The sequence below is a fragment of the Protopterus annectens genome, chromosome 5.part1, assembly GCF_019279795.1.
Source record: "Protopterus annectens isolate FY-2018-M chromosome 5.part1, PAN1.0, whole genome shotgun sequence".
Lineage (NCBI taxonomy): Eukaryota > Metazoa > Chordata > Ceratodontiformes > Protopteridae > Protopterus > Protopterus annectens.
In genome coordinates, this window is record NC_056736.1 from 566,051,410 (window position 1) to 566,064,907 (window position 13,498).

The following is a 13,498-nucleotide window of genomic DNA, read 5'->3' on the forward strand; positions in this document are numbered from 1 at the left end:
TATCTGGACCTCACCAAGGCCTTTGATACCATCCCCCACTCTGGAATCATAGATAAACTTACTAAGCTGGGCATAAATCCCTACGTCACTCGATGGGTTGCTAACTGGCTTATTGACAGAACCCAGACAGTAAAAGTAGCCGACTCCAAATCCAGCTCCAGACAAGTGGAGTGCCTCAGGGTTCAGTCCTGGGACCACTCTTGTTTGGCATCCACTTCTCTGAAGTACAGGCCAACACTAAGGGACTCTGGCTAACAAAGTTTGCAGATGACTGCAAACTGGGAGCCATTACTGAATCCCCAAATGATGTGGATATTCTACAAAAGGGCCTTACAGAAGCAGATGCCTGGTGCCAGAGCCATGGGCTTAAGCTTAATGCCAAGAAATGTATCATTATCCCCTTTGGAAAAAAACATGTACCCATGAATTACCACATAGGTTGCAGGACACTAAACATCGAAAGTGTGATGAGAGACTTAGGGACACAGGTGGACAGTGGTCTCACTTTTGATAACCACATTGCCACAACAGTCAGGAAAACCTATGTGGCACACCTCACCACTAAGGGCTTTTCATCCAGAGAAAAGAGGTCATTGTCCCATTGTACTCATCCTTCATTAGATCCATTATAGAGTATAATGCCCCATTTGGTGTGTACCTCACAAGACATCTGCAACAGCTGGAAAGGCCACAGAAATACCTCACTAAAAGAATCACAGGCCTAAAGCCGATGCCATATACTGACTGTTTAGAAAAACTCCAGCTATACTCTGTGGCATATAGTCTACTCAGAGGCGATATCTGCTTAACATACAAGGCCATGTCAGACCCTGAGCTGTTGGACATGCTCCACTTAAAGAAATCCCAATCTCTGAGCCACATGCTCCAGGGATCTAAACCTTGTCATCACAATGAACAAAACATGCTGGAGAGATAGGTTTCTGACCCAGAGACTCCCCATACTCTGGAATAGACTGCCCATACATATCAAGCAGAGCGCTTCATTGGCCCTCTTCAAAAGGAACCTTGATGATTGGATGGGAGATGGGAAATTCACCCCGGGGATCATGTCAGTCGCCCTGCTAGACAGGGGTCTGGAGAAGTAAATATTGTGGGAAGAATTATCCAGGGAATTGTTATGGCTGGGCTTGCATAGGCCCTAGGGCCTATAGCCTAGTACCAGCCTATGATCCTGTGAACCACAACCAATGTGGCAGCATTTGTAGAAAGTGTCGACTCCCTCCAAGTCACTATTTAAAGCATGTTTAGACATTTGTAAAAACATTGGAAACAATCTTTCACAGTGTCTTTATGCTTTGCAAGTAGCAATGCGGCAATCTTGTCTAAACTATGCAGGTATCTTGACACAAACTTCCACACAAAACAGTGGTAATTGGAAAAACCATGAAAGCTATCATGCTAGACTGCTTACTTTCTTGATATTATAGCCACTGTCATAGATTAATTTGGGGGACTTAGTTTGCCAAAGACTTTTTTTTTCCCCCATTGGAGAAAGAGCACGCTCCACAGATAAGGGTTGTGGAGACTAGGCATGGCTGAGCACATCCTGAATTCCTTAAACTTTTTTTTTTTTTTTTTTTTTTTTTAATTAGGAGAAGACTCGTTCAGCAAAAGAGAATTACAAGTTTTTTTTAAAAACCTCTTACAATGCTGAGACCAATGGAATGAAGGTTGCTGCATTAGGGATTTCATCCTCAAATGGATCATTTACCCTGCTGATTTCGTCCTGTTCATGTGTTCCAGTATTCTGTACTCTTGGTTCTCCTCCTCTTGTTACCCGAACGTTTGGCCTGTCTTCAAAAGTTTGTAAGTCACTGCTTAGGTGCATGGGATGTCTGACATGGCTAGATTAACGTGGGCCATAAGTGATATCTGCACACAGCAGACCTCAGAACTTTTCTGCCGCCATTGAACGTCACCTATTCCTGACGTACCAGCCATCGCATCAAGAATTAGTGAGATAAGTACCCCATTGGGGATCTTTTGTTTTGAGTCATTGCTTCTTTGTATATGTTCATGTCATCCATGAAGGGCAAGTTTGGCTGTCAGATTCCCACAAAGACACCCACAAGCTTTGCCTCTTGTCTGGGACCATCTCATGACCATAAGGCCTGTACATTTGTCAGGCCTTTGTCCCGAAAACCCTGTGTAGCAGATTGCACGCTTTAAGCATATACCTAGAGAATCAGCGACTCAAGCATTTAGCATTAAGCATGGAGGGGAATGTTCGGTCTGCCTATCGAGCTGCCCACAAAAAAGGCCAAGACCTTGAGGAATGAAACCATTGCTGCACCCTCTGCCTCTCGATATCCCTCCTGCTGCAGATGGCTTGGAGGGACGATTGGTTACTGCCGATTTGGGTACAGCGGGTACCAACGTGGAAGCTACAGAACCCTGTACTGAAGGCACGTCCTGGAAGGGCCCTCCAATGCCAAGGGGGAGCTTAATCTTACACCAACCGACTGGATGGATCCCTCCCCTACCACACTGCTGCCTGAGTCCAGGTCTACTCTGGGCCAGACACCTGCTAGACCTTCTCTGAAAAAGAAAGAAAAGAGAAGCATACCTGTCCTCCAGCGGAAAGTCAGCAAGATTGGAAGGCTTTCTCACAAAGCCTCTTCAGTGCCTTTATGGCCTTAGGGGCTGCTGCTTCAGTACCTTCACCAGTGACTCCCCCTTGTTTTGAATACTAGGCCCCATTCCTTAGACTCCTCTTAGCTGGAAGAGCAGGAATCCTCTAACTCTTCCTCGGAGGAATCTGTTTCCCAACTTCCCTCCCCTCTTGGATATGCCTCTCACAAGGAAGAATCTGCAGAAGTAGATTCCCCAGCAGAGGATCTCACCTTTGGGGAGACCATTGCTAAGATGAGGGAGCATTTTAAATGGGATTCATCTTGGGTGACAGAGGTTCAGCAAATGTACTACAAACTTCTCCAGATGGATTCCCCTGCTCCTTCAGCTATTCCCCCAGTACTGCCAAACTTTCTTGATGCTTTTAGTGCAACTTCCCTGAACCCAGACTCTCAGCCCTCTGCATACTTGACAGGTTCTACAAAGTTCCTGAGGGAGCAAAATTCTTGGTGAAATGCCCTGTAGCTGACCCATGTGCAATCTCAGTCTTTGCAGACAAGGCATCTAAACTCTTTCCTTCCTTCCCCCCTTCCTATTAACAAAGATAGCAAGGCTATGGAACGTTTGGGGGGAAAAAAGTCTACACATCTTCCACCCTGGCATTCAGGGCAGTCTACTAATAGACCCACATGTCCAAATATGCCTTAACTCTCAAAAAAAGTCTCAAAACAGTTGACTGACCTTCCTGATTCCCTGGCCAAAGCTAAACTGTCCAACCTCATTTCCTTAACCTCCCAGGTCACTAGACACTTACAGCTACAATGCCGCTGAGGTCTCAGCAAGGTCAGCTGCATCAGCCTCTGTCCTCAGACTGTATTCGTGGCTAACACTTCAGTCACTACCTGATGACATTGGAGCAAAACTCCTTAGATGCACCTTTAGACAACTCTACTCTTTTTGGCACCAAAGTAGCAGCGCTAGTTAAGACTTTGCAACAAAAGGGGAAGGAGCTACAAGATCTTAAACACCTGTTCGCCTCTCCTGTTCCCAAGGATCATAGAAATTACCCATCAAAAATGCAATTTATCAGGAAGCACTCTGCTCCCACTCCCCCCGCCAGACCTAGGAAAGCTGCCAGGAAGTAAATCACTCCTGCCAGACTTGCCCAGCCTCCAGCCCGGAAGCCTCAATTTCAGGACAGGGCAGGTAGTCTGTGACTAACCTGCCACTCTTGAAACCTCTCCCTCTACCTCTGTCCCAGTATCACTAAGGCTCCCTCACTGTCTCCCGATCTGGAGAAACATCACACACAGGTGGGTCCTAGTCATAATAGAAAACTGTTACTTTGACATGGATCACTACTGCATCTGGGAGGGGTATCCCTCAGCCCCCAAAGAGCAGCTCTGCCCTCTTTCAACCACTTTTAGAAAACATCATAGCCCAGGTTACCATCCATCCTCTCCCTCAGACAGGGAAAAAGGGTTTTATTCCAGGCTCTTTTTAGTCTCAAGGAAAGATAGCCCCTGGAGGCCAATTCTGGACCTCTCCCACCTAAATCATTTCCTGCAAGTGCCCACCTTTCAGACACTATTCTTGCAAACTCTTTTCCCTTTGATCTTGCCTCATGGGTTCATGGCCACCTTGGACATCAAGGATGCCTACCTTCACATCCTCATAAGGCCCAATTTCAGGAGATACCTACAATGTGAAGCTGTTCAATCTCGCCGTTCATTCATCACTGATGGGTTTGGAGCTGATCCTCTGCTCCAACACAGCCGACTAGCAAGCTCAAAGTTCTCCAGTAGCTCAAGACCCAACCCCTTATCCCACAATGCACTGCGGGAAATACCTCTGATCTAGTTTGCCACTGCACGGATCTCTTGGTTTCCAGCGTTGCTCGAGACTATTATTGGGAGTTTTCAACTTTCAGCAAGTTTTATATTTCCATATTTATACATATTTGATTACTATATTATACCAGATATTACTAGCTAGTAAATAGTTGTTTTCTGTGTTCATACCCTTTTCCCCAGTAAAATCTTTATTTGCCTTCTGCCTTAAGATCTCTTCTTATAGTTGTTAGTCACTGTTCCCTTTTGGGATTCTTGTTATTGGATTACATAATCCTGTTTATCCTGATATAGTTACTAGTTGCCTCTTTTGGGCTGTGTGAGTTAGATTTCTTCTTAAACAGTTCATAGTTAAATAGTATGTTCCATTTTATTGGATATTGTAAAATGTCTGAAGGGAAGGAAAAACATCCAAAGTCTGGGTTTAAAAAATGCCCAGACTGCGGACAGAATATGTCCGTCACGGATATCCATGTGCAGTGTGTTTACTGTTTGGGTGAGGTGCACCTGCAAGAGTCATGCAGTACCTGTCACTCCTTTTCCACCAGAGTGCTTGCAGAAAGGAAGAGTAAGTTAATTGATAGCAGTATTATCAAGCACCCCTTTTGAGTAGCTGGAAAGAGTATTTTGAGAGGCTGATGAATGAAGAGAATGAGAGAGAGAGAAGGTTGGATGATGTGGGGATAGTGAATCAGGAAGTGAAACAGATTAGCAAAGAGCAAGTAAGGACAGCTATGAAGAGGATGAAGAGTGGAAAGGCTATTGGCCCAGATGACATACCAATGGAAGCATGGAGGTGCTTAGGAGAAATGGCAGTGGAATTTTTAACTAGATTGTTTAATGAAATTTTGGAAAGTCAGAGGATGCCTGAGGAGTGGACAAAGTGTTTGGTACCTATCTTTAAGAATAAGGGTGGTGTGCAGAGCTGCAGCAACTACAGAGGGATAAAATTGATCAGTCACAGCTTGAAGTAATGGGAAAGAGTAGTAGAAGCTAGTTTAAGAAGGGAGGTGATGATTAGTGATCAGCAGTATGGTTTAATGCCAGGAAAGAGCACTAGAGATGCAATGTTTGCTCTGAGAGTGTTATTGGAGAAATAGAGAAGGTCAGAAGGAGTTGCATTGTGTCTTTGTAGACTTGGAGAAAGCATATGACAGGGTGCCTAGAGAAGAGTTGTGGTATTGTATGAGGAAGTCGGGAGTGGCAGAGATGTATGTAAGAGTGGTACTGGATATGTACGAGGGTAGTGTGACAGTGGTGAGGACTGCCGTGGGAGTGACAGATCTGTTTAAGATGGAGGTGGGATTACATCAAGGATCAGCTCTGAGTCCTTTCTTATTTGCAGTGGTGATGGACAGGTTGACAGATGAGATCAGACAGGAGGCCCCGTGGACTATGATGTTTGCAGATGACATTGTGAGCTGTAGTGAGTAGGAATCAGGTTGAGGGGACTCTGGAGAGGTGGAGATATGCTCTGGAGAGCAGAGGAATGAAGGTCAGCAGGGCTAAGACAGAATATATGTGTGTAAATGAGAGGGAGGGTAGAGGAATGATGAGGATGCAGGGAGTAGAGTTGATAAAGGTGGACAGGTTTAAGTTCTTGGGATCAACAGTTCACAGTAATGGTGAATGTGGAAGAGAGGTGAAGAAGAGAGTACAGACAAGGTGGAATGGGTGTAGAAGAGTGTCAGGAGTGATTTGTGACGGACTGGTACCAGTAAGAGTGAACGGGAAGGTGTACAAGAGGGTAGTGAGTCCAGCTATGTTATATGGGTTGGAGACAGTGGCATTGACAAAAAGGCAGGAGTCAGAGCTGGAAGTGGCAGTTAAGATTTGCACTCGCAACTAGGATGGATAGGATTAGGAATCAGTATATTAGAGGGTCAGCTCATGTTGGACAGTTTGAGACAAAGCAAGAGAGACGATATTGCGTTGGTTTGGACATGTGCTGATGAGGGTGATGGGTATATTGGGAAAAAGATGCTAAGGATGGAGCTGCCAGGTAAGAGGAAAAGAAAAAGGCCTAAGATAAGGTTTATGGACGTGGTGAAAGAGGACATGCAGGCGGTTGGTGTAACAGAGCAAGATGCAGAGGATAGGACGAAATGGAAAGAGATGATCCACTGTGGCGTCCCCTAACGGGAAAAGCCGAAAGATGATGATTATCAAGCACCCCTTTTCTGAGGCATTGTCTGACCAGGATGGGGCCAGCAAATTGTCCAAATCTTCCTCTGAATCCTGGACAAAAAAAGGAAAAAGGTCAAAGTGTTGTGATTTTGGCTCCACTGCCTTCGGAGCCGACAGTCTGTTCTTTTCGGAACCGGTTGCCGAAAAACCTCTATTGATACTGCTCCAATCGGCTCCATCTGTTCACTCTTCAGGTCTTCTGTCAGCCTTTCTGATCTGGATATGGACCGGCTGTTTCAGAAACTCTTAAAGGCACCAGGCCTAGCTAAATTGCTGTCGGCTCAGACCCAACTGTCGGAGCCGAAGACCACTACTTTTGAATTGTCTGCTGTTCCTCCGAGCCATACTGGACCTTCGGAGCCAGAGGAGGCCGACCTGATGATTGTGGATCCCTTGGAGCCAACACCTGCTCCAGTGTCGGCTCCATCTGCTCGGATGTTCTTTGCGCCGACCGGGGACTCTAGGAGCCGACACTCTCCGGTCGGGTCGGGTCCGAGGAGGATAGTCGCACCGACTCGGGGCCTCGGCTCGGGTGAGCTCGGCTCCTACCTGTCTGCCCTCTTCTTCCCTTAAAGTGCCTGTGTCAGTTTGTTTCCTCCGGTCGTCCCAAGCGTATAGACCCTGAGCCTCAGGTTGCCCCACAGTGCGCTCCCTGCTCTTCTGAGACCTCTCCAGAAGTTCCCCTTAGAGGTCACCAGGAAAAGATGATGCAAGAGGAGGCATATTTGGACCTCCCCACAGGAGTTTCTCTCATCGAACATGGACTTGAATTAATCAGAAGGGTCCCCTAGATCCCCCTCTGAGGACATCTCCTTTGCGGATATTCTTGAAATTCTTAGGCAGAGGGGTGATTGGCAGTCCAAGAGTTCTACCGAGGATGAGTCTGTTCTCCTGAAGGCATTCGGGTCTCAACCTTCCACCTCTTTTGTATCTTCGCCCTACAATGAGCTTATGGATCTGGTCTCTCATAGGGCGTGGGAGTCACCAGAATGTATGGAACATGTTCCTAGGAGGCCTAATAAGTTTATTTCTGCCCTAGTGGATAAGTCCTTCTTGACCAAGGGAGTTCCTGTTGATGCCATGGTGGTGGCGGCTGCAGCCACCAAAAAGGAAATGTCTGAGACTTCCTCGTCTATCTATCCTCCTAACAGAGAATCTAGAATCATGGATAGATATGGGGAAACGCATGTTCAGTTCAGCGACTTTCTCACTGAAATCATTGAACTACTTGACACATTTTACCAGACTGCGGAGAGATCTTAAGGAGTTGGGAGATGCTCTTCAGGGTGCTGTAGCTACAAGTGTATCCGACAAGATTGCCACTCAGCTCTCTACCCTCAGTTCCCATGCAACTTTGAATCATCCATGCGTCTCGTATCTTACGCAGCTGATGGTTCGAGTAGAGCTGTAGGTACAGGAATTGCTCTTCGTAGGCATGCCTGGATGCAACTCTTCCTTCGTGGAACCCTTCAAGTCTTCCTTTCCTAATACCCCATTTGACAGCTCATCTTTGTTTGGGCCAAAGGTGAAGGGGACTTTGACCAGATGTGAGCAAGAAGGAAAGACTCTGCCGATGGAGTCTTTTTTTTCCACCCCCACTCGACCCTTTCCTAAAGGTCAGAGGGGAGGAAAGATATGGTTCCGGAAAGCCCAAGGAGCCTTTCAAGACACACGTGGAGAGCCCCCCTCCAGAGGCAGAGGAGGGGCTTTCAATGGACGACTACGCCCTCACAGCAGAGGGGTTCCGCAACACCAGGGTGACAGAAATCGCTTCTCTGGTCAGTCCTACCAGTGCTCCTGAAGGAAGGCCCGGCTGTCCTACTTTGGAAGCAGTCTGGGGTCGCTTGTCATTGTACCCAAAAGCCTGGCTAAATATGACAAATCACAGGGACAGGAGTACTCAGATTTCACCACAATAAAACTGAAAGTAGCCACAGGACAAACAGGACTTTAATAGTGAAGCGCTTTTCGTCTGCTTAAAAAGCAGACTTCATCAGACATAATGTAGAAATACAAGCAGACATTTTATACTCAAGATGAAAAACGTCACTAATTGACAAATTAATCAATTCAATTTAAAATTCATAAGAATCCAGTTAACTGACTGCTTCATTAATTCACTATAGCTTGACCCCACTAAGCTAAAGTGAAATCAACGATTCATGACCGAATATATACAATAAGAACTAAATTAAAATTAAAAACAGGCAAACGCCAAATTGCCAAATACAGCCATCGATTGGGTAGGGATTTTTTTGAATAGACACAATGCTACTGTCAGTGAAACTGCATTAGTTATAGAACTATTGGAATTAATTCTACATAACAACTACTTCATGTTAGGCGATAACTTCTACCTTCAAAAAGTGGGGGTGGCCATGGGCTCACCTTGTGGAGCTAGTATAGCCAATATGGTCATGGCTCACTGGGAAAGGGAGTATGTGTTCAATAATGAGACACTGATGGAGAAAATTAAATATTATACCCGCTATCTGGACGATATCTTTATATTCTTAGAAGGTGATGAACCTGAAAGTATAGTGATTTTAGATTCTTTCAATTCCTCCACTGATTTCCTAAATTTCACCTCTTCTTTCAGTAACACCGCCATTGCATATTTAGATATATGGTTGGTCAAGAACTACGAGTTAAAAGCCTACGTAGCGAGTATATATAGGAAAACTACATACTCTAACTCTTTCCTACACTACAGTAGCTGTCACCCTCACTACCAGAAAAGATCGGTAGTTAAAGGTCAGCTGGTAAGAGCAGCCCGAATTACCAGCTTAGATGCGGCTTTTCATAGCGAGTGTGAGCTTTTAACCAACATGTTTACACACAGGGGCTACCCCTCTAATTTATTAAATGAATTGGTCAAAGAAGTGACTAGCAAAAGAGCCCGAGGTGTTTACCAACCCATTTTAAAAACTACTGCCCACGGTGAGAACAATATTTCTCCCACCTCCCACTTCTCTATTAATACCACTACTCAGAGTTCATCTCTGAATAACAACTCTAGACTAATTCTAACTTATCATATTAATAGTTGCTTTCTTATTGATATTATTAAGAAAAACTGGGAGATATTTAAAAACAACCCTACTGTGTATAGTAAGCTAGGTGGTAGCCCGGAAATAACTTTTAGGAGAGCCAAGAATATGAAATCATTGCTCGAATGCGCTACTAGTAACCCTACACGAACTCCAGGCATGTATAAATGCCAAAACTGCAACTATTGTAAATATGTACATGAGTCTAATAGATTTCATATAAATAAAAGTGGTTTTGACATGCGATGTAGAGCTAATTGCAATACCTGTATGGTGGTTTACCTGGCCCAATGCCAAAAATGCCCAGGGTTTTATGTGGGTAAGACCGAACGAAAGTTACGGGAACGCATATATGAACACTTATATGCAATAAAAAAGAAAAAAACAAGATAATGCACTAGCCAAACATATTACAACACACAGTGACCATAATTTCAAATTTATGGTCATTGACCAGGTACTAGAACCTAAGAGAGGCGCTCCTTCTCAGCTGCTTCTTCAAGAACTAGAACTTAAATGGCAGATCAGATTGAATGCTTATTCTTACCCAGGCTTGAATGACAGCTGTTCTATCAGTTGTTTACTGAAATTAAAGAGCCTTATAAGATAGAGTGGTTGTTAATTCACTTTATGGCACATCTAATTCTGGATATCTAACTAGCCTGTATGCCTTGAAGTCATATATAGGTACTTATGTCACTGATTAATGTTGATGCAGTCATTATATTATAATTAACATCTATTTTATGCCCATATTATATTAATACACATTTTTCCTGATATAAGTGCTTGACTTATTTATTTAACGGCATTTCCACTTGGCATGAAGACTATCTGCAATCTATGTTTATACCTTCTTGATATTTTTAAATGTTGGAACAATTTGGCGTTTGCCTGTTTTTAATTTTAGTTTAGTTCTTATTGTATATATTCGGTCATGAATCGTTGATTTCACTTTAGCTTAGTGGGGTCAAGCTATAGTGAATTAATGAAGCAGTCAGTTAACTGGATTCTTATGAATTTTAAATTGAATTGATTAATTTGTCAATTAGTGACGTTTTTCATCTTGAGTATAAAATGTCTGCTTGTATTTCTACATTATGTCTGATGAAGTCTGCTTTTTAAGCAGACGAAAAGCGCTTCACTATTAAAGTCCTGTTTGTCCTGGGGCTACTTTCGGTTTTATTGTGGTGAAAGCGGAGTACTCCTGTCCCTGCGGTTTTTCTAAGTTTGCTGTTCTTCGTTTTATTAAATATGACAAATGACATTTGGGTACAAAGTATCATTCCAGAGGGTATTTCATACCATTCTCCATCCAGCCCCTTCCCATCAAAAAATTCCAGACATTCCACCCAGTCACATGGGACAAGCAGCAATAGAGGAACGCAGATTGCTAGAGAAGAGTCATCCAGCTAGTCCTGGCAGACCAAACAGGATTCGGAACTTTTTGGTTCCAAAGAAAACTGTGGACTGGAGACCCATTTTAGATCTCAGCAGACTCTACCAATTTGTGGGAAGAGAAGTTCCAAATGGTCACTCTACAGTCCATACTCCCATTTCTAGGGAAGGACAGTTGGATGTGCTCAATCGATCTCAAGGATGCGTACTACCACATAAAAATGGTCAGGCCATCCAGAGATCACCTGCGTTTCCGGCTGGGAGACGGTCATTATCAATTCCGAGCTCTGCCCTTTGGTCTCGCTACAGTCCTCGGAGTGTTCACCATTTGCATGGCAGTAGTCACGGCTCACCTGAGGCGTCTATGATTCCAGGTGTTTCCGTATTTGGATGATTGGCTCCTTACCTCCACCACCAGGCATCAACTTCAAGTGAGAGAGGCTACTGTGTGACCACGGACGCTTCCCTGATAAGGGGGGGGGGGGGGGCTTTTTCAGGGAAAGACTCGCCAAGGCACATGGACAGATCAAGAATCATATCTGCATATCAATGTCCTGGAGATGAGATCAGTACTTCTAGCGTTGCAATACTTTAAGGACGCTCTTCCTTTAGGGACAATTGAATGCAGACAGACAACATGTCAGTGATCTGGTACCTGAACAAGCAAGGCGGGACCAAGTCTTATCCCCTTTGCCGAGAAGCCCTCAGAGTATGGCAGTGGGCAGTGTCATCCCAGCGCTTTCTGTTAGCAGTGCACATCCCGGGCAAATCCAACGTCATACCGGACAGACTGAGCAGGGCAATTTTATTGCCCCACGAATGGTCTCCTCAAACAAGAGATTGCGGACAGGATCTTCCACAAATGGGGCCAGCCTTCCTGCGACCTGTTCGCCAGTCATATCAACAACAAATGTAGAAGCTATTTTGCCTTGATTCCAATGCCTGGTTACTCCCCGAGGGATGCTCTTATCCACAATTGGCCCCCGGGTCTCCTCTGCGCATTTTCACCAATTCCCCTGACACCCAGATTCTTAGAGAGCAAAGTCGCTGGGACGGACGATCATCCATGTAGCACATCGTTGGCCTTAGCAGGTTTGGTTTCTGTTTCTTTACCATCACATTCTGGAAGAACCATGGATCCTGGACCCAGTTCTGGACTTGTTGACACATCCGTTAGGGGATCTTCATCCATCCTTGCAGACACTGAAGCTAACGCTTGGCTACTCCAATTCCCCGCATAGCCAGGCTTTATAATCTTTCCCATGACACTAGTCAAATTTTGCTGGCTTCCCATAAACCTTCCACTAGAAAATTGTACCGTAGTAAGTGGAAGAGATTTTCCATTTGGGCTTCTTCCCACAACATTGACCCATACCAAGCACCATGGTCTTATATTTTACAATTCTTGACCGAAATCTTCAACAAGGGAGCAGCGGCTGCTACGGTGTGAGTGCATTTAGCTGCTATATCTAATTTCTGTCTAGGAATCGGTGGTTTAAATATTATGGCTCACCAATTTTCTAAGGCTTTTCTAAAAGGTTCTTTTCATATGAGGCCTCCAGTGAAGACACCTTACTCTCCTTGGAATTTGAATTTTATGTTATCTCTCATTATTCATCCTCCTTTTGAGCCTGCATCATCTTGTGAACTAAAATTTCTATCGTGGAAAACTATCTTCTTAGTAACCATCACTTCAGCCCGTAGTGTGTCAGAGCTCCAAGCCCTATCCATGAAGCCCCATTATATGGTCTTTCATGCTGATAGAGTATCTCTCAGGACAAATGCATCCTTTTTGCCTAAAGTATGTTCTGACATTAACATTAATCAAGTCATTGAGTTGCCCGTTTTCTTCCCTAATCACACCAACAAATTGGAATATATGTTGCACAGACTCTATGTTCATAGATGACTTAGATTTTATTTAGACAGAACAAAAGACATTAGGAAATCAGATCAGCTCTTTGTGTCTTTTTCTGAGGCCAGGAAAGTTTAAACCAATTGCCAAAACAACCCTAAGCGGCTGTCTGATTGTATCACCTACACATTTTCTTGTCATAACATGCTATTGTCTAGTAAGGTGAAGGCTCATTCAACCAGAGCAGTTTCTACCTCTTCAGCCTTTCAAGCCAAATTACCTTTGGACAACATCTGTGCAGTAGCCACATAGTCTAAACCTCACACTTTTAGAACTCATTACGAAGTGGATAAGGCCTCCAGGGACAGGGCTTCATTTGGTTCTATGGTTCTAGAGTATACTTCGTGAGCCACCAAGATCAGGGTGCTAGGGACGCTCCCCATCAGTGATGAATGAACGGCAAGATTGAACAACTTCACATAAAGAAGTTATGTACTCACCATAGGTTAGTACTAGGCTAACTACCTTTGTGGGCCATTTTAAGCCTAGCCATTTACCCCATCTGA

The 13,498-nt window shown here is 44.4% G+C and overlaps 1 protein-coding gene across 1 annotated transcript in view; it reads left to right on the plus strand.

Moving 5' to 3' along the window:
- Window positions 1-13,498, plus strand: part of XPO4 (exportin 4) — a 1,500,264-nt gene that overhangs the window by 472,190 nt on the left and 1,014,576 nt on the right. Inside the window, exon 7 of the mRNA XM_044073186.1 lies at window positions 3,197-3,214. Coding sequence (XP_043929121.1) covers window positions 3,197-3,214 — 18 coding nt within the window. The remainder of the gene's footprint in view (window positions 1-3,196; window positions 3,215-13,498) is intronic.